At 49.9% G+C, this 23,263-nt stretch overlaps 1 protein-coding gene and 1 pseudogene across 2 annotated transcripts in view; one reads left to right on the forward strand and one right to left on the reverse strand.

Annotated features, from left to right (window-relative positions):
* The window catches only part of GATAD2B (GATA zinc finger domain containing 2B), a 107,151-nt gene extending 97,442 nt beyond the window's left edge, over nucleotides 1–9,709 (forward strand). The window contains exons 4-11 of one of the 2 annotated variants that reach the window (XM_037050718.1): nucleotides 338–469; nucleotides 765–896; nucleotides 1,337–1,507; nucleotides 2,020–2,335; nucleotides 3,586–3,788; nucleotides 4,933–5,043; nucleotides 5,206–5,323; nucleotides 5,988–9,709. In XM_037050718.1, coding sequence (XP_036906613.1) covers nucleotides 338–469; nucleotides 765–896; nucleotides 1,337–1,507; nucleotides 2,020–2,335; nucleotides 3,586–3,788; nucleotides 4,933–5,043; nucleotides 5,206–5,323; nucleotides 5,988–6,121 — 1,317 coding nt within the window. In that variant the 3' untranslated portion in view covers nucleotides 6,122–9,709. The remainder of the gene's footprint in view (nucleotides 1–337; nucleotides 470–764; nucleotides 897–1,336; nucleotides 1,508–2,019; nucleotides 2,336–3,585; nucleotides 3,789–4,932; nucleotides 5,044–5,205; nucleotides 5,324–5,987) is intronic. The other variant, XM_037050720.1, reaches the window with a different exon arrangement.
* A 2,362-nt stretch (nucleotides 9,710–12,071) lies between these two features.
* On the reverse strand, nucleotides 12,072–18,161 carry LOC118990228 (immunoglobulin superfamily DCC subclass member 3-like; annotated as a pseudogene).
* Nucleotides 18,162–23,263: the final 5,102 nt, after the last annotated feature.

Here is a 23,263-nt window from a genome sequence, read left to right on the forward strand (position 1 = left end):
TGTTTTATATTAGAAGTGTTTTGGTCTTTATTTAAAAGTTTGGTAATGTTTTTGTGACCAGGTATATGCTATAAGAACTAAACTGTTGTTTATATACAGTCTAGGGCAAAATCAGTTCCATTAAACATCATTTTACTTAAAGTCATAGTTTTCAAGACCCTACTGACAATGTTAAGTTAGGACTTAACTGTACCTACTGAATACCAGGCATGATGCCAGACCCCAATGACACAAAGGTAACAGTCCTGTCAACACTTCTGCCTCTTGTGGAATATGAGGGTGTCAGACCTAAAAGAAGGTATCATCTTGCAGAGCTGACAGTCTCCATGTGTTTTAGGGGAAAGGCATTGAGGAGCGGCAGCAGCTCATCAAGCAGCTGAGGGATGAGCTGCGATTGGAAGAAGCCCGACTGGTGCTGTTAAAGAAACTGAGACAGAGTCAACTACAGAAAGAGAATGTGGTGCAGAAGGTAATGTGCCCTCGAGAAGGGGGTGGGGGAAGGAAAGAAAAGCTGGTTTGAAAATGGGCTACTTCAGGTAGGTTTAGCTGAGTGGCTTGTTACTCTCTTTTTCCATGGCTTTTAGTCTCTAGAAATAGTGTTTTTTATGTTAGGCCTTAATCAAGAAAATTTTGATTCTTTTTTTTCCATTTTTCCTCTTGGTCAGTGAGAGTTTCACATTAACAAAGAACTTTAAAAGTTTAGAAGCATACCTAATTTCTGTCTCTTTAGCTTTTTCCAACTGTTTCACTCTCTATTTTTCCAGACTCCAGTTGTACAGAATGCAGCATCTATTGTTCAGCCATCTCCTACCCACGTGGGACAGCAGGGCCTCTCTAAGCTTCCCTCTCGGCCTGGGGCCCAAGGGGTTGAACCTCAGAATTTGAGAACATTACAGGTATGTAATCCATAGAGGGATCTTACTGTCAGAGGGCTCTGTTTCAGGACTTTTATGAAAATTGTAGAAGAGCCCAGCCCGTGACAAAGGTATCATCCCTACAGATGGTTCTGCTGGTCCTTTGTGGCATGATGTAGCCTGCAGCAGAAGGATGGATAGTGTTCATCTTTCCACTGTGTTTTTTCTTTAGAGAATATTTTCAGTTTAGCCCTTTTTCATATAGAGTTGGATAGCTTACACCCAAAATAAATACATAAATATAAGCCAGGAAATTCCTAGCCGCCATTCAGGTTTACAGTGATGGTAGATTTATCTCATAGGTCATTAGGCACAATTACTAAGTCTGACTGTTTCTGTATTTCTACTCGGCTCTGTGTTAAAGGCAGTGTGCTCTCTTTAGCATTTTACCACCTGTGACAAGTTCTTATCTTCCCTTTCAGGGTCATAGTGTCATCCGTTCAGCGACCAATACCACCCTCCCACACATGTTGATGTCTCAGCGTGTTATTGCACCAAACCCAGCCCAGCTACAGGGCCAGCGGGGCCCACCGAAGCCTGGCCTCGTACGCACCACAACACCCAATATGAATCCCACCATCAATTACCAACCGGTAAGAGAAAGCCCTAATGTGAAAACACAGAAATCTTCTAGTTGCTTTCTCGGTTAAAAGAACCATAGATTTTATGGTTTTGGACTTAGAGAAACTAGAGCAACAAGGATAATTTTGGTGGAACTTGGACAACTATCACAAAAGCAGAAGCATTGAAGAATTATACAGAAGTAGAGATGGAAAAGGGAGGTTACATAGCACAGCACCAATAAGCTAAACCTGCCCAGAAAAAAGATAGAGGGATCTAAGGAGTGAGAAGGACAAGGATGGATGACAGCGTCTTAAATTTTTTTTTCCCTTAGCAGTTTTAGCTCATAGCCACTATCATTCTCCTTTCCTCTGTGTTGCGATTCTTTTTCAGTGAAGAAATCAAACACCTCCTGTCTTTTCCAGAGTTTTGGGGGAGCTAAATAGTCCAGACTAGAATCAAACAGTGTTGTCTGCCACAAAAGCAAGAATTGGTCCTTTTCCCCACATACTGTCACTGACAACCTGTACTCGATCTGTTTCAGCAGTCAAGTTCTTCTGTTCCCTGTCAGCGCACAGCATCCTCTGCCATCTATATGAACCTCGCCTCCCACATCCAGCCAGGGACCGTGAACAGAGTGTCCTCCCCACTTCCTAGCCCCAGCGCCATGACTGATGCTGCCAACTCACAGGCTGCAGCTAAATTGGCTCTTCGCAAACAGCTGGAAAAGACACTCCTGGAGATTCCACCTCCTAAACCTCCTGCTCCCTTGCTTCACTTTCTGCCTAGTGCAGCCAATAGCGAGTTCATCTACATGGTAGGCTTGGAGGAAGTTGTACAGAGTGTTATCGACAGCCAAGGTAAGACTGTTTTTTATCAGGTCAGTCATTTTATTGAAGCAAGAGGTTACCAAGCCTGATTGACATAAGCAGATTGTCATAGGGTATTATGTAATATTAAATAACCTCTTAGCATATATTGTGTATTTTGTCTTTTATGTGTTTTTTGCAGTGTATTGTCTAGTTCTTTTAAATGGTGCCTAGCATGATTCATGTAAAATTTGATGACAGGAAAACTTACTATTTCTTTAATTAATTTAGTTTTAGAGAGGTGGGGGAATAGCTATTTGTTGTTCCACTTACTTATGCATTCATCGGTTGATTCTTGTTTGTGCCCTGACTTTGAATTGAGCCTGCAACCTTGGTGCATCAGGATGACACACTAACCAACTGAGCTACCTGGCCTGGATTAGAACACTTCTTTTTTATGTCAGTGTTTATGGGGTATTGTGCTACATTATTATATTCAGTCCCTGCCATTTGAGTGTTCATAGTTGAGAAAATAGACATACTACCATAGATAACTATGACCACATAAAAACTTGTAAACTAACACTGAACCAGACTATAAAGTATTAACACTGTACAGTCTATACAAGCAGAAGTTACTAGTAAGCCTGAATTTTTAAACATATGGACTAAAGGGCTCAATATTGGCTAGAAACAGATCACAAAGTGAATAAACACTGATAACTAAAACTTACAAACGTATGTGACAAAGATAAATGCAGTGTGAGGTAAAGAGATGCTAAGAAGTGTCCTGACTGGTGTGGCTCAGGGGGTTAGGCATAGTCCTGCAAACCTGAGAGAGACAGAGAGAGAGAGAGACAGAGAGAGAGAGAGACAGAGAGAGAGAGAGAGAGAGAGAGAGAGAGAGAGAGAGAGAGAGAGAGAGATGCTAAGAAGCAAAAGTATCGGCTGAGTTAGCCAGAGTCCTTTGAGTCTGAATTGATGGGTCTTTTTAGTCATTGTAACGTAATAGGGAATCAGAAGATGTGGGGGTTCTTGTGCCTCCTTTGTCACTTAGGAGCTGTGTTTTTTGGACTCCGTTTTCTCCTTTGTAAATGGGGATAGTGATGGCTGAATTCACTAAAGTAATATTACTATCAAAGGAAATAAAAGTATTTTTTAAACTGTAGAGTATTTTTTTGGTAGAGTCTCTTTCTTAATTCAGAAGAATAAACTCCTGGAGAAAGATTCATTTGATGAAAAGAAACAGTAGATAGGGAGAAAATGTGAAACCACTGATTATTCTTCTTGTTGGCATCTAGGCAAAAGCTGTGCCTCACTTCTGCGGGTCGAACCCTTTGTTTGTGCCCAGTGCCGCACAGATTTCACCCCTCATTGGAAGCAAGAGAAGAATGGTAAGATTCTATGTGAGCAATGTATGACCTCCAACCAGAAGAAGGCTCTAAAAGCTGAACACACCAACAGGCTGAAAAATGCTTTTGTTAAAGCCCTACAGCAGGAACAGGTAAGATTTCTGATTTCTCACCAGCTACTTGCCCAGGTTGAGTTTTCCCAAAAGATAGTTACGTCTAGTTTAGAGGAGCTGTCTCTGTGATCCCCACAGTCCTGGTGACTAGTTTTCTGGATCTGTGTTTCTAGAACCTGGAGGCCTGGGTTCCCTTTTTTCCTACTTACCATCTGTCTTTCCCATTTCCATTTTATTATTTCTGATTGGGTAAGAGTTACACTAATAAGTGTTATATAATGGCTGGGGTTAAGGGAAAGGGACAGAAAGCTTGAGACTGTTGGCTTCTCCTGTTTATTCTTGACTTCATTTCCTCTCAGACAAATGGATTTTGATGGGAGTGGTTTGTGTTTGTATTAGATATCTCTTCGAGAGAAAGTACTATCTGCAGTCTATGTTTGGTAATGAGATGACGATGAAAGGGTAGGTTATAAAGCAGCCTAGTGAAGCTCAGTGGTACTAGAGTATGTTAACACCTCCTATAGTGTTAATACAGTGAGTCTCTCTTGAAGAGGGGAGGATGTGTTGAGAAGCTCAAATTCTTTGCCTCTATCCTACTTTCCACCCCACCACCCATCAGACCCCTTTGGGTAGCATCATGGACCTTCTGGAAAATTGGTAGACAGGAGCCAGAAAAAAAAAACAAACACCTCAGGCCTTGGCTGGTGCAGTTCAGTGGATTGAGCACAGGCCTGCGAACCGCACAATTGTGGTTCGATTCCCGGTCGGGGCACATGCCTGGGTTGCGGGCCAGTTCCCAGCGGGGGACTCACGAGAAGCAACCATACATTGATATTTCTCTCCTTCCCTTCTCCTCTAAAGATAATAAATAAAACCTTTTAAAAAAACCACCTCAGTAACTCATCAGCCTTAATTATGTCAGTCAACTCATCACCACTACCCAGGTTTCTCCAGTTAACTTCTGAGAGCCAGCTTTTTTTGGAGAGAGGGACTGCTTAATCAGTGAAACATCTTGGCTACTTGTACCCAGAGATCTTAATACACCTACCTCCCCACCCAAACTCTTCTGCCTTTTCCATATCCTTCTAACTAGTTAGCAACATTAGAGGTAAGAAGACCTCCAGGTTTCTGGTTAGGAAATTGGGTGCTGTCCTGCCCAACTTAACCTGGTGACTCCCAACAGGAAATTGAACAGCGATTACAGCAGCAGGCAGCCCTCTCCCCGACTACGGCTCCAGCTGTATCCAGTGTCAGTAAACAAGAGACCATAATGAGACATCATACGCTTCGGCAGGTAAAGATTTCTCTCAAGGGTTTGTCAGCCATTTTGTCTCTACTTGTTTTTCCTTCTGTGGGAAATCATATTATAATCCTCCACTCCTATATCCCTACCTCCCTTGACCTTAAACCTTCCATCATGGCAGAGTTGGGTTGAACTGTCTCCTCATCATTGCAGGCTCCACAGCCCCAAAGCAGCCTCCAGCGCGGCATACCCACATCTGCCCGTTCCATGCTTTCCAACTTTGCACAGGCACCTCAACTGTCTGTGCCAGGTGGCCTCCTTGGTATGCCAGGTAAGAAGGGTTGATCTGAGAAGTTTTTCTCAGGGATTGACTACTTACTACACAATTCTTTAGCAACTTCTTTAAATGAATTGTTCCTTCTTTTGTTTTCTGCTCTTTAGGTCCTACTCCATTCACTCTTTTGTTACTCAGCAGACGTTTGCTAAATTCATATTACATGGCAGGCACAGTGCAGTAGGGTCTTGACGGCAAAAATGGCACAGTCTCTGCCATTGGAAGTTTTTACCCTTGGTGGGCATATGGTTATTGACCCCTTTTGGCCACAACAGCAGGATCAGCTGTCCTAATCCTGTTTCAATGATCCAGGGACGCCTCTCCCCAGTCAATAGCCCCCAAACCAAAGTGGATTCAGTGATTTCTTCTCTTTGTCTTGGTTATTTTCTTCTCACAACTGGGTTTGTGGTTTTGGGGCGGGGTGTTTTACTCTCGTACATCATCAAGACATCGTGTTTATTGTTCCCAATAGAATTAAGTTTCAGGAAAACCTCTTTCCCTAGAGCTTGAGAGCAGAGTAGTAGTTGGTACTGAAATAAAGCTTAACTGAGTCGAGACAGAAGTAGGCAACTTCTGATATTTTCTCCCCATTTCCACCTCTGTAGCCCCAAGTGTAGCAGAAGAATTAATACCTGTCCTCCAATGTTGTGTCTTGGTCTAGGTGTCAACATTGCATACTTGAACACTGGCATCGGAGGACACAAAGCCCCCAGTTTGGCAGACCGACAGCGGGAATACCTTTTAGACATGATCCCTCCCCGGTCTATATCGCAGTCCATCAGTGGACAGAAATAACGCCTGTTCCACTTGTACTGCCCCACCCTTAAATCCTTTACCCCCTCCTCCCCGTTGGCCCCAACTTCCGTCGCATGCAGTGCCTGTACTGGTGCCTACCATACACGGAAAACAAAACAGAAGACAAAAAATAGAAATCAACAAGAAAGTGTGCGCCCTGCCCCACTACCTCCCCTTTGTTTCTCACTGCAGTCTGTTCTTCTGCCGCTCTGCCTCTTCTCTTCAGTTTAACAGTGAGGTGGGTCTTCGCCTCTGGTAGAGGTCAGAATGAGGTCCTGGGGAGACACCTAAGCCCTCTGACAAGTGTTTCTAGAGTTTGTTTTTAATGCTATAATTATTATTATTAATGATGTTGTGTGTCCTCCCTTGTTCAGTGGACGGTTAAACCTTTTTATTTTCCCCCAATATTTTTCTTTTTCTTTTTTTGTTCTTTTTCTTTTATATATATAAACACAAGTGACATTCAGTTAAATGATACGAGCGTTGCAGTAGGGTCCCAGCTGCCAGGTAGGACATGACTAGGAGTTGTTAGGGCAGAAGTTTTATGCACTTAACCAAGGGAGGAGGAGAGGGGACTGGTGGCATCGAATGAGGAGAACCAGCACACCCACTGTGGGGTCTCTGGGCTGGGCAGTTTGGGAGACGGTGGTCGGTAGTGAAGTTGGGCTCCTGTGAGTGAGGGGGAAGAGCCCAGAGGGAGAAGCTTTAAAACTTAACCACCCGGGAATGAACTTGTAGAGAAGGAGGAGAAAGGGGCATGATGATGAGCATAATGTTGAGCTGAGGAGGACTGAGACCAGTTCCTGGCCTTCTGGGTGCTGGGGGAGTAAGGTTGGTCTCCTGACCCCAGTGGAAACATGAAAGTGTATTCCAGGCCAGCTAGCTCAAAATAATTATTTCATCTTTCTTTCTTCATAAAAAAATTTTCCCCACCCCTACTTTTTTTTTAAATCCTAATCTGCCCTGGTAACCACAGCCCCATTTGTACTACAGAGGGATGGCTGTTCCCTGCCTGAGTTGGCTGGGAACCCTAGAGCTGGAATGGGCATGAATGAGTAAAATGGCAAAGAGGAAATAGGCTTAGAGGAAGGAAGAAGGGCTTTCCCTCCAGAAAACTGAGGTTCACATTCACCTCTCTCTTCACCCTCTGAGTGCCAGGAGGCGAGGGCGAGGCCACCTGCTCCGATCAGAGTCCTGCTGCGCTAACTGCAGAGCCAGCTGCTCAGAACCAGGCCCCTGGTGTCCAAACCAGCTTCGGGCCTCTACTAGAAAAGTGTTTGTCACCACCCCTCCTCTCCCATTCCCAAGTTTGATTAATTTTGCCTTTTTTTTCTTTTCTCTCTTAAGCGCTACTAATGTAGAGAATGAATTGAATCGTGCAATGTTGCTGTTCTGGGAATTGGGGAGATTAGCATCCCATTTGCCCATACCATGGGGGAGGGGGAGGGGACCAGGCTGTTTTTGAGGTAAGGGAAGTCCTGTACAGGTGGGGTTTCTGCTCTCATAGTGTGTGCCCGTCTGCCTCTCCAGCTCTGGAAGCTGCGCAGCACAAGGGAGGGATGCTGTCAGTGCAGAGATGTGAAGAGGACTTGAACATTTTGCCCTTGAAAGCCACCTGGGGAAGTTCCCCCACTTTTATTTCTTAAAATTTATTTTTTAAAAGTAAGAAGGCACTTTTAAAATGAACACACACAAACCGCACATCTTCCCCGAGGTTTGGGGACGGGATGGGAGAAGGAGCTAGAATCAGGCTCAGTTCTCCCCACTCTGGCCTGTATTCCCCATACCCCAGAGCCACTGTGGGTGATTATACTGGCCCTGTAGGCCTTCCTGGCTTTTGTCTTTCCTCCCTTCCCCCAATTCATTGAGCACTTAATAAAGGAGCAGAGATACAGCCTGTGTCTGGGCTCCCCCAATAGTGAAATGATCTGGAAGCTAGACACTAGTAACAGGTAGTGATGGGGTCATTTCGAGTATTTTTCTGGGGAATGTGGTACCCCTGACTGTAAGTGGTGGTGGGGGGAGTAATGGAACTGGGTGTGGGATTATTTTAAAATTATATATATATATATATATATATAAAGATATATTCTTACATCTTTTCTTTGCCCTCTGTGCTTTGAAAGCACTGGATAAATCGTTTGGTTTTGCTTTTTCTCTCTTCCATGAAATTGGAAGCTTTTTTTAAAAATATATTTCCCTACAAGTCATCTTGCCTTGTGGCATGTCTGTTTAGCCTCTTCCTCTCCCCACACCCATGATGAAGTGCCATTTCTGTTATCTCCCCTCCCCCAGCTCAGAGGCACTCAAGAGGTATGATGTGCCCAAGTTTGTCAGTTGAGATTAAAAGTAAGGAACAGAGAATGTGCAATATCGTTTGGCTGGGGCTGTCCCTGCCCTGAGCTGAGCCCTTTCCCTGGGAGCCAGGCCACCTTTGAATGGGGTTTGGGAGTAATGTGTGTAGAGAAGGGGGAATGATGGGGAAGGAAAGCCTGTAAGCTGGGTGCCTGTCAAGGTGCTGAGGTGGTGGGGGAGAGGGTGGAGTCTTCCCTGTTTTTATCCCCTCAGGGTCAATTACATAGAGGCTGCTTATTAACTAGTATAGCTCCGTGACCCTTGGCTCAATCACTGAGGTTTGATTTCTTACTCTCCCCATTTTCATACCCTTCCCAGGGATTAGTGATGGGGGTGAGGTGTCCCTAATCATGGTGAAGTATTAGCCTTCCACCTCCTTTATTCCCTCCCTCCCTGTCCCCTGTACTTCTGCCTTCCTCATATCTTCACTTTTTCATCACTCATTGCTTTGTATCCCTCCAAGCCTGTTGCTCTCCAGGCCCAGGCCCTGGGCCCCATAGACATTAAACCTTGTGCTCTAAAGACAGGACAGGTTCTCTGTTCAGAGTTATCCTTTACCCTCTAGAGCTCTGAAGCTCAGGGTCATACAGTGAGGATCCCACTAGTTCTGCCTGGCTTTCTCCATCTCCAGAGACTCTCAAAGTAGTTTATGGACAGTGGCTGATTCCCTAGAAGCTTGAAACGGGTGGATGAGTGATGAGGCTTGGGTAAAGCTGAGGGACAGAGGACTTTATTTGTCTCTCTCTCTCTCTCTTTTTTTTTTTTATTACTTGACCACAGCATCTGAACTTCCTTTCCTCCATCCTTGGAATAAGTATTTTTTTCCACATTTTTGGATGTATGTATGGTAGACATTTTTTTTAAGACAGAGATAAATGTGTTCCTGCTTTGGTTACCTTTCCTTTCCCCTTTAAGAAGAATTAGCTGTAGAACTGCTTTGTAAAGATGCTTCTTGATATTTTACGTTTGTTCCCTTTCCCAGCCACTCCCTCTTCTCTCCACTCCTCCAGGAGGCATAACCCTTCTCAGCACCCACCCGACCCCAGTCCTAGGTCCATTCCCCTCCAACAAGACCTTCACTAGCTTATGATATTTGCTGCGGAGATGTTACAACAAGGACTCATTCATGTATATAAGCTATTTCTCAATCCATTTAAAAGGAATTGTACATTGTGTAGAAAAAAAAAACTGAAAAAGAGAAAAAAAAAAGCCCTAGCCATGGATATTGTGAAACCGTGTTATGTCATTTTGTAATGTGCCCGTTTGTGTATGATCCGTGCAAAAGGGTTTCTGGGGAAGGGGTGGGCGTTGGGAGGCAGGGCTGTGGAGGGTGGGTAGGGGAGTGGGCCGGGCCCAGCACACTGAGACTGGCAGCTGCTCCAACCCCATCCCTCCTTAAAGATGCCACCTCCCCCACCACCCACCCCTCATTTGTGCCTTGCCTCCCCACCCTGGAGTATTCCCTCTGGGTCACCAGCACTGCCTTGGCAGAGCCCGCTCCCTATTCTAACCTGCCCACCCTCCCTAGCCCCCAGCATTAGGTCAATACTGTGGGGAAGTGCTGGGGGTTGGGAGGTAGCCGAGGAATGGGGCCGTTCCCCGGGGGCATTGAAACCAAGTATTATTATGAATTGTAATTGTATTTGCACTGTTTTTTTTCCTCTTATTGCATCAACATATATACAATATACCTATATAACAAAATTTAGTGTCAAGCTTTCTTATGCAAGGGATTTCCCCTACCTCACCTTCCCCCCTAAAAAGAGAACCTAGTTTCGTGGGCCTTTGAGGGGGGATTGCCAGGGGACAATAGAAAGGCCTTTAACAAGTCATCCTAAAAAGTCTCACCGAGGGAGAGCCACATCCATCAGGACTTTAGGCTTCGTAAATTGGGGTGAGGCTGGGCTCGTGTGAAAGCTGAGGCCCCTTGTCCAGACTGGAGAGGAAAGAGAACCACAACGCAAAGGCGGGCGGGTGGGGTGGTGGCACAGTCTGGAGACCTGGGGTCTCATCCCAAACTTTCCTACTTGATATGGTAGAGTTCAGTTTCTGGATCTCAGTTTTCTTATTTGTGAAATGACAGTGGAAATCATCTTGCCACCAAGTTAATTCCAGGCTTCTTCCCCAACCTGCAAAACAACTTGAGGTGAGAAAAATGTTGGGCTGAATAACCAGAGAGGAAACCAGAGTTGACTAGTGCTGAAGTGGTTACGTGTGTGACAATGCCCTTGGAGAGCTGTCAGGCCTCTGCTGTTACTTTTGGTTTGGGAAAGGCAGCAGTGATGTCTAGGACATCAGTAGACCTGTGACATCTTTGCCCTTATGTCTCTAGTCATTTGAGGATACGAACCAGGCCTCAAAGCCCACCTCACAGGGCCTTGAAGGGTGGTGGACTAGTGAACGCCCCAGGTTAGTGGTCTGGTGACAACACCTTTGTGAGCTCCCCTGTCATGGTGACACAGCAGGAGAGCTCAGACACGTAGTTCGTCTCCTTCCCACATATCCCATCCGAACCTCCTATAGGCAGCTGTCTCGCGCAGTCTCTCTCCTTCAGGGGCCCAGTTTCCCCACAGCCTGGGTTGAGTACTCCCAAATGCTTTAGGTTCTTGGCTGGTAATGCCTGGAGAGGACACAGGGTGATGGGTGAGGCCCTGGTGAAGGTGGAAGGATAGACTGGGGTGGGGGGTGGGGAGCAGGGAGGTGGGATGGGGACTGGCCTTCTCTGGATGGGGTGGGTGGGAGGGGAACAAGACCCTTTTGCACAACTCTCTTTTAAGTTACCTTTTTCTCTTTTTTAACTCATTCTGATTTTCTGCATTGTGTTCGGGAATTAAAATGAAAAAAACTAAGACCAATAGAAACTGGTTTTCAAAAAGGCAAATACACTCCCATCTGTTTCAGATGCTGCTGAGCATTTCAGCAGTGACAGATTCAAATAATAAGCTAATTTTTGGAGAAAGGATTAAAAGAAAAAAAAAACTTTGTAATATTTATCACTTGCAAGCTATGTTTAATAAAGAAAGGAATGGTTTCTAAACTTTCCTGTGGCTCGTGCTTTAGTTGCACTGGGGTGGCCGTGGCGGTTTGGTGGGAGAGTTGTCGGGTAGTCGGGAGATGCGCGCTGTGGGTTTACTCCCTGCGGTCATGGGGCACCGTGGGCTTGGACCTCCTCCTTCCACTCTATTATTTAAAGCACTTACCTGTTCTTATATTCATGTTCTTAACCTTATGTGGAATCAGTATTCTGGGAGCCACTGACCCCACTTTAGTTTCCTGATGACTTAGGGTCTAAAGGTATTTGGAAGGAAGGAGCATTTAATCCAGAGCCTGGGCGTTCCCTAGCCACCCCAGCCCTTCCCGTCACACTGCTCCAGTCCTTAGTGACTGAGTGCTGGTTTCTCCATCTGGGGACCTTAAAACAACAGCTCGCACTGCTCTCAGCAAACTGCAGAATGGTTCCTTACTGTGCGTGCACCATCCCCTGAAAGACCTGGAATGCTCCGTCTTACCACCTCATCAGCCCACTCCCTCAAGTTTTCCTTTCAACCCAGAACATTAACCCAATCCCAATTTATTTTTCCATTTTGGTTTTTTATTTCCAGCAAAGCACTTAGACCAGGCCCACCCAGAGGAGAGGACGTCATTTCCCCCAAGGACTTGAAGTTTGGGGCTGTTCCTAACCTCTGGTCCCCTGCCACATGCTGCTTCTCCTCGCAGAGAGGAGTGGTTCGGGTGGCGGGGGTCTTACTGGAGTCTCGCCATTGGTACTAGCGTCACTTTGTAAGAGCACAGGGGAGATGGTGTTTGGGGTCCCTAAACCCTGGGTTTTCCATCCTCCAAGACCCTCCTCACCTTTGTGGCCCAATACTGGACAGCCCCGGAGGGAGAGGCTGTTTGAGGGACAGCCTGGGACTTTGGCTTTAGGGGAAGGTAGAGTGGGGTGGGGAGGGAAAGTGGGGTCCTGGGTGCCACAGGCTCGCAGAGAGTGGAGTGGGAAAGAGGCATTCTTAGGACACCTGGAATTGAGGGGAATAGATGGGTGGGATCCTGCATGCCTTCTGTGTTCACTCTACAAGGGATTCAAGACCACCAGAAATCCAATTCAAATTAATACCTCCTTTCAAAAATAGAAACCGAGTAGGGAGGAAGGTCCCCTGAAAAGGGGCCAGTGCTTTTGGGTCTGGAAAGGGAGAGGTGCACACTTGGTTGCTCAGAGAAGCAGCTCACGTGAGCTCAGATGTTCAGGCCTCTTACGGTGCTGGGACAAGGAGGTAAGGACTCAGCCCTCCCACCGCCCGCCTGCCCACTCAGACCACAAGGAAAGGGGTTTCCGCCCCCAGGTTGTACCTCAGCATGGGCACTAGTAGATCTCAGACTAGGGGTTCTGGTTCTGAAATACAGGCAGTGACAGCCCCTGGCCCTGCCTCCCCGCTTTGGGGGGAACTCCTAAACCTGTATGTCTTTAGGTAGGCTCATACATTTGGAGCAAGAAGATACACTGGATGGGATTATGAGGCAAGAGTGATGCAGTTGGGATAACTTCCAACTGGTTTAGTTTGAGGTTATTTGATGTATAGGGGAAGACAAAGGATCTCCCCTGTCTTGAGGAGGGAGGAACAGGAACCACACCCTCATCTCTCTCCCTGTGGTCAGGCCTACCCCTCCCTGGAGAAAGACTGAAGGACCTTTGGTTCTTGCCTGACTGGGTGGCAGGGACAGATGAGGTAGATTCTTTGGTGGGGCTGGAGTTAGTGTCATCTAGGAGGAAGTAAACTTGGAGGGCTGCAGGCTAAGATTGGCTGTTCCATGGTCACCTGAAGAGGAAGGAGGTGGTCAGGTCTTGGTCCCAGGGCCTCAGGCACACCACTTTCCCCTACCCACTCCCCTCACGTGAATCCCTTCACCTGGGGGGGTGAGTCCAGTCTTCTCCCCCGGCTTCTCTCCACTCGGAGTCTGGCCTCGGCAGCCCCCAGCTTCGTTTGGGGGGTCTGAGGCACTGCCCAGCACTCTCGGGACCACTGGCTGCAGAAGAGGCTGTCCAGATAGGAAGGGTCAGCGCCATAACATGTCTGGGTCCTCCCTCTGGCTCAGCCCCTGCCCTTCGTTCTATTCCAAGGATGGAGAGGCGGGGCCCCTGTGCAGGGAGGGCTGTGGCCCACTTCTGCCACCTGTTCCCTGCCTTGGGAGCCCGGTGCTGTCTGCCCTGCTTCCTGCTGCCCACCAGGCCTTTCACTCCTGATATCGCGCAGCTCTGAGAACTGGTTCTCCCGTTCCGCTCGTCTCCTCAGTCATAAAGTGGACAGGTAGTGCAGAAGGGCTCCTTCCTGCTCTTCGGCCCTGAGCCATAGTAACGCAGGCTGTCTTCCTAGCAATTTTCCAAGTTAGCCATCTTGGCCCTTACCTATGTTTCCGGTCCAGGAGGAGGCAGTGAGAGCAGCCAGGCCCACACGGATGGCTGATGGCCTCCGCAAGCCCAAGCAGTGAGTGCTCTCACCCTGACCCCATGAGCACCCAGCTTTGGATGCTTCTGATGGACACAGCACCATCTGTCTGAGAACCTGGATGGAGCCAAAGCCCACCCCTCCTCCTCCCTGAAAACTGACAGCTATGGTCTTACACAAGGGGCCTTGCCTTCTCTGGCCCCAGGCCTACTGCCCTCCAACTGGACCCCACTCTCCAGCAGTGGCCAGGGACACATCATGCAAAGAGGCAAAGCAAGCACTTCGGTCACCATCCCCATTGCCCCTGAAAGACTGGAGCTTGATCTCATAGAGGGCTCCAGACTCTGCCGGGAGCAGGAGATTGTGAGGGAGACAGGCCTGTCTGGGCACGGAAACTCGGTGCCTGGGACAAGATCTCACTGAGAAGGGGGCCGGGGGCACAAGAAGGCTCAGGGCCTCACCCAGATCTGTGTGGAAGAAGGAGCTGACACTGCTGGCCAAGAGCAGGGGACCCTCAAAATGGAGGGCCAGCAGCTTGTGGCGAGAGTTTGATGCCCTGGGTCCCCAGCTAGGGTGGCAGCCCCCCCCAGGAGGCCTGCACCGAGGTGGCGTTAAGCACTTTGGTGGAGAAGCCCAGACCTCCAGTGGCTGCAAAGGAAATGGGATGAGCTGCTCAGCAACCCTGTCTGCCCGAGGCCAGGGCTCTTCAGGGATACGGAGGGCGGGGCGGGGGGAGGCTGTCACTCACTGCTGCCCACAGTGGAGGCGTGGACAGAGGCAGAGTCCTGGCTGGTGTTCTCCGCCCAGTGGGTTCACAGATGGATGGAGTAGACTGGCAGGTTACAGGTTGGAGACCATATGCTCAAAGGTGCCTTTGCCCACAGCCTTTTAGAGCCCTGGGCCAGCTGGCTCTAGGAGTGGGGCAGCTTGGCAACTGAGCACCTCGCATCCTCACTATAGACGTCCCCTCCCCCACACAGTGGGCATGGAGCCCCTCCTGGTGCCTGGCTGGAGAGCAGGGAAGTGGCTGCAGGAGTTGGAGTTGGGATGAGAAAGGCTGAGTGGGAAAGGGCCAAGGGGCACAAAGAAGCACCAGAGGACCACAGGCCCAGCAGCCTGGAAAGGGTCAGACAGGCCTGGGGTTGTGAGAAGCAAGAAGACTGTGCCAAGGGACACACCAGTCACAGGTATAGGTGGGCTGGAACCAGGAACCCCTGTTCACCCACCCATATCCACCTCCCACCAGCTGAAGGTGCAGCACATAGCCAATGATGTCCCTGTTGGAGGGGGGCAGTTCCCAGGACACTCAAATGGCAGAGGTGGAGAGAGTCATTGCCCCCAGGACCCTGGGGGCAGGGGGTGGCTCTGGGTCCCCTATCACAACCAAGTGGGTACCAGCCTGGTTGGAGCCCGCAGTATTCTCTGCCACACATTGGTAGATGGCCTTGTCCTTGGCTGAGACCCCTGCTAGGGAGAGACAGTACAGCTGTTGGGGACTCCTTCCCACCAAGCCCCCTGCCTGGTGGGGTGGCTGTCATGGCAGAGACCCACAGCTGCCCAGGGACAGAAGGATGCCACGTGGGCATTCCCTATAGTGAATCAGGTGGGACAGTCTCTTGTGGCGGGGGCACCTGCTGGGAGTGTGCGTGAAGTCTAGAGAGTAGGTTTAGGTAGGGTTATGTGTAGGTGTGAAAGGGGCAGGTGAGGGCGTCTACTTTGGCAGACAGGCAGGGGGAAGCGGTGAGACACCATTACCTGCTGTTGTGGGTCAGCCAAATGTTTTCCCCAGGACTCAGCACCTTCCCATTCTTTAACCAAACCAGATGGGTCTCAGGGACACCCTGGGCCATGCAGGTGCAGATGGCGCTGCTGCCTGGAGGTTTGGACAAGGACTGTGGCCACTGAGCAGACTCAGGGGGAGCTGGGCAGGCAACAGCGGGAGGAAAGGTGCCATGAAGCCAGGTCTCTTGTCCCACCCCTGCCCTACCTCTCTCCCTATCCAGGCACCCATGGGGGGGATGGGGTATCCCAGGACCCTGCACACTGTGCCCTTGGGGCTCACACTGCACAAGCAGAATTCCCTGTGCTGTGTGCCGAGCACGGGTGCCTGGCTGGTTGGCAGCACAGACGTGGATGCCTGAGTGGTGGACTGACACGTCAGAGATCATGAGGTTCCCGGTGCCCAGCACTTGGATGCCCTCCACACCTTGGATGCAGAGCAGCCATCTGCAGGGAGGGGAGGGGTCAAGACTGGCAAAGGCAAGGGGCTGGGGGCTCAGGGGCGCAGGAGAGCAGCTGCGTACCCAGGCGGCTGCAGGAGACAAGTGGCCTCGTGTGGCCAGTAGCAGTGCACTCCGGCACTGCCGTTTGGTGCACTATGAGCATTAGGTTCCGAGGTCCCGACAGGATCTCGAGACCTCGGGCTCCTGGAGCAGCCGTGGGGATCCCACTGTGAGACAGAAACAGTGACTTGAGAGATTGAAGAGCAGAACCTCCTTTCACACGCAGTCCATACTTCTGCTCCCAGAGCCCCTTCTAGTCCTCCAGTCACCAGGCCTCAGGGTGGCACTGAGCAGCTTCTATTTTATTCCCAGTTTACAAAAAAGACAATGACTTGCCCAAGGTCTCATGGCAGCATGCTCCAAGGTAAACCAGCGGAGAGGGAGAGGGAAGACTGTAAGTTGCTCCCCTTACGTATCCGGGGATGGCCTGCACTGGTAGTGTCAGAACATGAACTGCCCCACTCTCCCCAGGAACCAGTTGGGAGGTGGGGGCTCAGGACAGGGCCTAGTCCCCTTCCCTAAGTCGCCCACAAATCTGGCAGGAAGCCCATCAGAAAGAAAGCTAGGCCTCTTAAGAACTCAGTGAGTCTGAACTGCGTGGAAGGGATGTTTTTGAAATACACCGTGTGGGTCTAAACCGCCTCTTTGTTTTAAGCCACACTCTCCCTATGATCTTGCGCATCATATTAGGATATTGAACAAATCTGCACAGGGGGTGCTATGGTTGGTGCTGTTCTCACGCTGGGAGTGTAGCTGTGACAGCGAGGGATGAACAGGCCTTTGTTTTCCTTCATCCTGTCACCTTCGTTTTTGTTTTTCCACTTAGCATCTTATGAGGTTTTGTAAGGTATCTTTTTTTAAAATATTTTATTTATTTATTTTGAGAGAGAGGGGAAGGGAAGGACAGAGGGAGAGAATTATCAATGTATGGTTGCCTCTCATGTGTCCCCCACTGGGAACTGGCCTGCAACCCAGGCATGTGCCCTGACTGGGAATTGAACCACGATCCTTTGCTTCACAGGCCCTTGTTCAATCCACTGAGCTACACCAGCCAGGGCTGTAAGATATCTTTAACCCTTTCATATATGTCCTTTATTAAGAATGCATACAAAATTTTGTGTCTCTGAAATGAAAGTTGCTCAAGGAGTCAGATTGAGTCTTACAAATCCTCAAATATTCTTCAAGGCCTAGAATAGTATTTCATTCGTTCATTCATATACCCATTCATTCCCTGACCATATATATTGAGGGCTTACTTAGGGCCAGACCCTGCTCAGTTTGCTTCTTCAAAGCTCTAGGTCAGCCGTGAGCTGTCCTGGAATGTCCCAGCCTTGACCAAGGCGGCTGTGTGCTGCCTGCTCAGGTCGTTCAGAGGGTAGAACCTGGACCATACAACACTTTGCCCACCAGCGCCCTAAACCCCTCCTCCCTCCCCACATTGCCCTGGGAGCCCACACACCTTGTCTCACTTCATCCTCACTGCAGCCTGAGAGGCAAGCACTTGAATTTCTCCAGCCTACAGATGAGAAAACTGGTGTCAGAGAAGTTGAATAACTTGTCCAGTGTCAGTGGGACTAGAAGAAACAGGACTCAAACCTGGGCCTTGGAAGCCAGCTGACAGCATACCTGGCCTGCCACCATCAGCACCTGCAGAGTCTGGGACATCCCGTTTCCCTGGTGCCTCCCCAGGGTGAGGCCCACCCAGGGGAGTGCTGTAGGAGTGAATGGGTCAGGTCCTTGGGCCCCAGCTCTTGTCCCTGGGAAAGAGTCTTCCGTGACTCCAGTTTCTTCTCGACATTGAGGAGGCCTGCACACCCTCTGTTAGTGGTTGACCCTCTGCTCCCGGCAGAGCCTGCTCCTCCTCCTGACCTACCTGAGACTCTGGCCATTCATTTCCCTGCCTCCGTGGGCAGCAGGAGGGAGGGCCATGCCTGCCCCATACCCCGACATTTGGTCAGGAGCTCGGAGAATCTCGGAAGCATGGCACTCTGCCCTGCCCTCCTGCCCCAGGTGGTTGATGGGAAGCAGAACAGGGAGGTCAGAGGAACTCTGGGGGCTCCCTTCTGCTCTGGGGGTGGGGGTAGGCCCCTGAACCCCTCTTTGCTTTCAGTTTCTGAGTTAGTTCCTGACCAGAGACACTACAGCTCCCTCCCTTCCCCGTGCAGTCTTCAATGTAAAAGTTATACATCCTTTGGCGGAATTTTGTCACAAATGTTTTGGAAGACTATGCCAGGCACCGTGACGCTTTCCTAAGGTCCACTCGTTATTTCTACTATGGAGCCCCCTAGTGGACGGTTCGGGCGCACCTCCCCCTCAGACACCTGTGGCTTCCCGGCTCCAGACTGAGGGGTCCATCTCACTCCCATCGCCTTGTTAGGTACCAGCTCCTCACAGGCTCTGCTGCGACCCTCACTTTGGGCATAAACCTCTCCCACCCCACTGGGCCTGCATTTGGAGTCATCCTGGGTGTTTCATCCCAGGTACGAAACTGTTTTTATCCTCACCCCAAGGAGGAAATGTGCCAGCGTGCACACCCAAACACAGGCACAGCCCAAAGCACGTGCACACACGGAGCTGCTCCCCGGCGTCCGCTCCCAGCCAAGACACAGGCTGACTCTGAGCCCCCATCCGAAGCCATCAAGAGTTCCCAGCGCCCTCCAGACCCAGTGCCAGCTGCCTTCCTTGGTGGGCCTGGCCTACCTCGACTCTGTTGGCCCTCTGTGTTTTTGCCCTGTGCTTTTAGCACAAGGAAATGTCAGGGACACCACCCTCTCCACCTGCCTGACCTTGGCTGCCTCTCTCCTGTCACCCTTCAACACCCAGCTGTCCCGGCCCACGGCCCAAGGCCGGGTTAGAGGCCTCTCCCTCGGGGCTAGGATGTCCTGTCCAAGCGCTGCTGCACCGCACACCCAGTGGGGCCTCACAGACAGTAGGGGCTCCCAGTGTCTGTCTTCACGGAGCATCTGTGCCACCTACAACCACAGTGGCTACACCTACTCCCATCGGCGCCACCTCCCACACCCTCCTCTTTCCTGGTTCCCACTCTGATTCCCCTGGCTGTTGCTTACCACTGAGGATCAGCTGGGCATCCTGGCTGTGCCGACTATTGGCCACATTGCGTGCCATGCAGTGGTACGTGCCCACGTCAGCCTGGCTTACGCTGGTGATGTGGAAGATGCCACCAGGCAGCAGTGTGACCCTGAGGATGCAGAAGTGAGGTGTCCATGGCTGTCCCCTGGCCTGCAGCCTGCCACCCCAACACACTCAGCTGGTGCTCACCGGTGGTTGGCCATACTCAGGGCTGTGCCATTGTGCTCCCAGGAAATGGAAGGCTCAGGCACCCCCCGGATCAGGCATGGACATGAGCAATTCCACCCTGCTCCACCTCAGTGGACTGTGGATGTTGGTGGAAGAGGGACAGGGGACATGAGCACCCCAGAGCTGGCCCTGGGCTTTGCTCCCACCAACTAAGCCCCAGGGCCCGGGCTCCTGCCTCTGTGCCTAAGTCTGCCACTCCCTGCTGCCTGCTACACTACGTAAGCCTGCAGTCTGGTTTCTGTGACTTTGGTAGGCTATAAGTACTTTGCCTTCCTCCATAAAAGCAAAAAAAAAAAAACATTAAAAATTACATTTTGCCCTGGCTGGTGTGGCTTAGTGGATTGAGCGCAGGCTTGCAACCCAAAGCATTGCCGGTTTGATTCCCAGTCAGGGCACATGCCTGGGTTGCTGGCCAGTTCCCAGTGTGCAGTGTGCTAGAGGCAACCTTACACTGATGTTTCACTCCCTCTCTTCCCCATCTCTCTAAAATAAATAAATAAAAATTTTAAAGATTTTATTTTTTTATTTTCTTTTTTAAAATATACTTTATTGATTATGCCATTACTGTTGTTCTATTTCCCCCCTTCATTCCCCTCCACCCTGCACACCCCCTCCCCCACCATTCCCCCCCTTTAGTTTATGACCATGTGTCTCAAGTTCTTTAGATTCTATATTTCCCCTACTATTCTTGCCCTCCCCTATCTATTTTCTACTTACCGCCTATGCTACTTATTCTCTGTATCTTCTCCCCCCTTCTCCTCCTCCCACTCCCCTGTTGTTAACCCTCCATGTGATCTTCATTTCTATAGTTCTGCTCCCAATCTAGCTGTCCTCTTAGTTTGCTTTTGTTTTCGGTGTGGCTGTTAATAACTGTGAGTTTGCCGTCCTTTCACCGTTAATATTTTTTATCTTCTTTTTCTTAGATAAGTCCCTTTAGCATTTCATATAATAAGGGCTTGGTGATGATGAACTCCTTGAATTTGATCTTATCTGAGAAGCACTTTGCTGTCCTTCCATTCTAAATGAAAGCTTTGTTGGATAGAGCAATCTTGGACTTAGGTCTTTGGATTTCATGACTTGGAATACTTCTTTCCAGCCCCTTCTTGCCTGTAAGCTCTCTTTTGAGAAATCCGCTGACAGTCTGATGGGAAGTCCTTTGTAGGTGACTGTCCCCTTATCTCTTGCTGCTTTTAGGATTCTCTCCTTCATTTTAATCTTGGCTAATGTAATTATGATGTGCCTTGGTGTGTTCCTTCTTTTTCCAACTTCTTTCAGACTCTCCGAGTTTCCTGGATTTCCTGGAAGTCTATTTCCTTTGCCAGACTGGGGAAGTTCTCCTTTATTATTTGTTCAAATAAGTTTTCCACTCATGGCTGTTCCTCTTCCCCTTCTGGTACCCCTATAATTTGGATATTGGAACATTTAAAGATGTCTTGGAGGTTCCTAAGCCTCTCTTCATTTTTTTGAATTCTTGTTACTTCATATTTTTCTGTTTGGTCATTTTTTTCTTCCTTCTGGTCCACTCCCTTGATTTGAGTCCCAGTTTCCTTTCCACCACTATTGGTTTCCTGTGCATTTCCCTTCGTTTCAATTAGTTTAGCCTTCATATGTTCCTCTAATTTGTGACTAAAATCAACCAGTTCTGTGAGCATCCTGATGACCAGTGTTTTGAACTGTGCATCTGATAGGTTGGCTATTTCTTGGTCACTTAGAGTTATTGGCTCTGGGGCTTTGAGTTCCTGAGCCATCTTTTGGGCTGTTTGTGCCTGTTATGTATCAGGATCCGAGCCCTAGGTGTTCGCCAGAGCAGGGCAACTCAGTTGCTGGGTTGTGATGTTGTATGTGGGGGTGGGGTCAAAGAGGGGCAATGATGGTCCTCTCTGCTGCTTCCCACCGCTGCGGCCAGCACGGTCTGTCTCACTGATCGCCCCTTCACTGGTTTATCTGCTTGCAAATGTGTGACCGTGGTCAGCCCGACGTCCTGCTCCCTCACTGGGTCCGCTGGTAGCCACTCCACACCTGGGATCTATCTACGGCGACCTGGGCGCCTGGCTTAGGGGATCCTGCCTGCCCAACCCCGCCCCGCTGCTGGCTCCGCCCCTCTTAGCGGTGGGGTTGAATGGTTCCTTGTTGCGGGACTTCTGTATAGTTCAGTTTTCTGTTCTTTGGATGTGTCTTTGTTTACTAAAACTTTGTTGTCTTTAAACTTGGTTGCAGTAGAATGTACAGTGTTTCCACCTATGCCTCCATCTTGGTGGAAGTCAAAATCTTTAAAAAAAATTTTTTTTTAATTACATTTTACTTTGCATTGTAAAAGACAAATATAATCCAGGCTGGGCTCGCTATTATGTATTCATTATTATGGTCTTTTTTCTTCTGGTTTGAAAGAAATTAGAATTAAACCATTTCCATGGGCCCCTGAACCTACCCGGAGCCCAAGGCCTTATGCATGCTGTGTCTATGGGCTAAGCTGGCACTGCCCAGGGCAACTCTGTGCCCTGTGGGCATCTTTTGTGGGTACCTCTGTCCACTCTTATCCCCCACCCCAAGAAACAGCCTGTCACTTACTTGCCAGCCGTATCCGGGCCCTCTGGCTCACCAGCCACCCGTAGTGGTTCTGGGCCTCTCAGCGGTACTCATGGGCGTGAGAAGGGAGGCTTCGGTGGGCAGCCAGGGCGGCCAGATGCAGGGAGCCACCAGGGATCAGGATGGCACCGCTGTCATTGGCCAGGGCCAGTCCATCCCACTGCCAGGAAATGGACACAGGCGGCCCACCCTCCACCTGACAGGGCAGCACCAGTGGGTGCTTCCTCGAAGCCACCACACCTCCCGGGTCCTGCAGGAAAGCTAGCTCCAAGCCCACAGCATGACCTGTGGGACCAGACAGCAAGGCCTGGGCATGGCGGCTGCCTGTGGCCCCCTGCCTCCCCTCAGCTTCAATCCCCTTCCAGCCTGGGTGAGGGGTGAGAGGCAGGACTTTTCTTTGGGGAGACCTTGGGGCAGCAAGGGAGGAGCAGGGCTGGTGGTCTGAGGAGCAAGCCCAGGTGGTCACTGTCCAGCTGAGCCAGCCGTGAAGGCCAGGCCTGGTGGGCCATCATGATTGATGGTCTCTTTCAGCCAGGCCCTGGCAATGAGGAGTGGGTGGGGTGGGCACAGTGGTGAGATCAGGGGCCCAGGCATGGGCATTGTGCTCCCTGGGGGACAACGGGGCTGCCCCCTTCTTTCCCTGCCAGCCCATCTGCCTGTCTGCCCGCAGGGTCAGCTTCCCAGGACTCCTGGGTCTCCTTCTCCCCCTCCCCTGCCACCAGGATCCCAGCCTCCAAATAGGGAAGAAACACTCCTACACTCACGCACACTCGATCAGACACACACTTAGACTAAAAACCCCGCCCTCACACACCATCCCACCTCCTAACACAGACAGTTGCATCCTAGACACACACTCAATAGAGGACACAGATGCAGGTCACACATGGACGTCCCTACAGGGTCAAAGTCACAAATACACAAACAGGGCAACAGACACGGATGTCACGGGCCCAGAACTGCCTGAGCAGAGCTGTGGCACCCACACGCAGGCCAGCCAACCACACCTGCAAGGCTGAGCCAGGACCTGCCCGGTAGATGAGGGCGGGTGGAGGGGCAGACGATGGCCTCTGCGGGGCCAGATCCCACAGGCCCAGGACTCACCCAGCCTCGGTACCTCAGGGTATCTGGGGAAACCTCTTGGTCCTGCCTTCCCAGGA

This window comes from Sturnira hondurensis, unplaced genomic scaffold, assembly GCF_014824575.4.
Source record: "Sturnira hondurensis isolate 20B ecotype Veracruz unplaced genomic scaffold, ASM1482457v3 Scaffold0006829, whole genome shotgun sequence".
Classification (NCBI taxonomy): Eukaryota; Metazoa; Chordata; class Mammalia; order Chiroptera; family Phyllostomidae; genus Sturnira; species Sturnira hondurensis.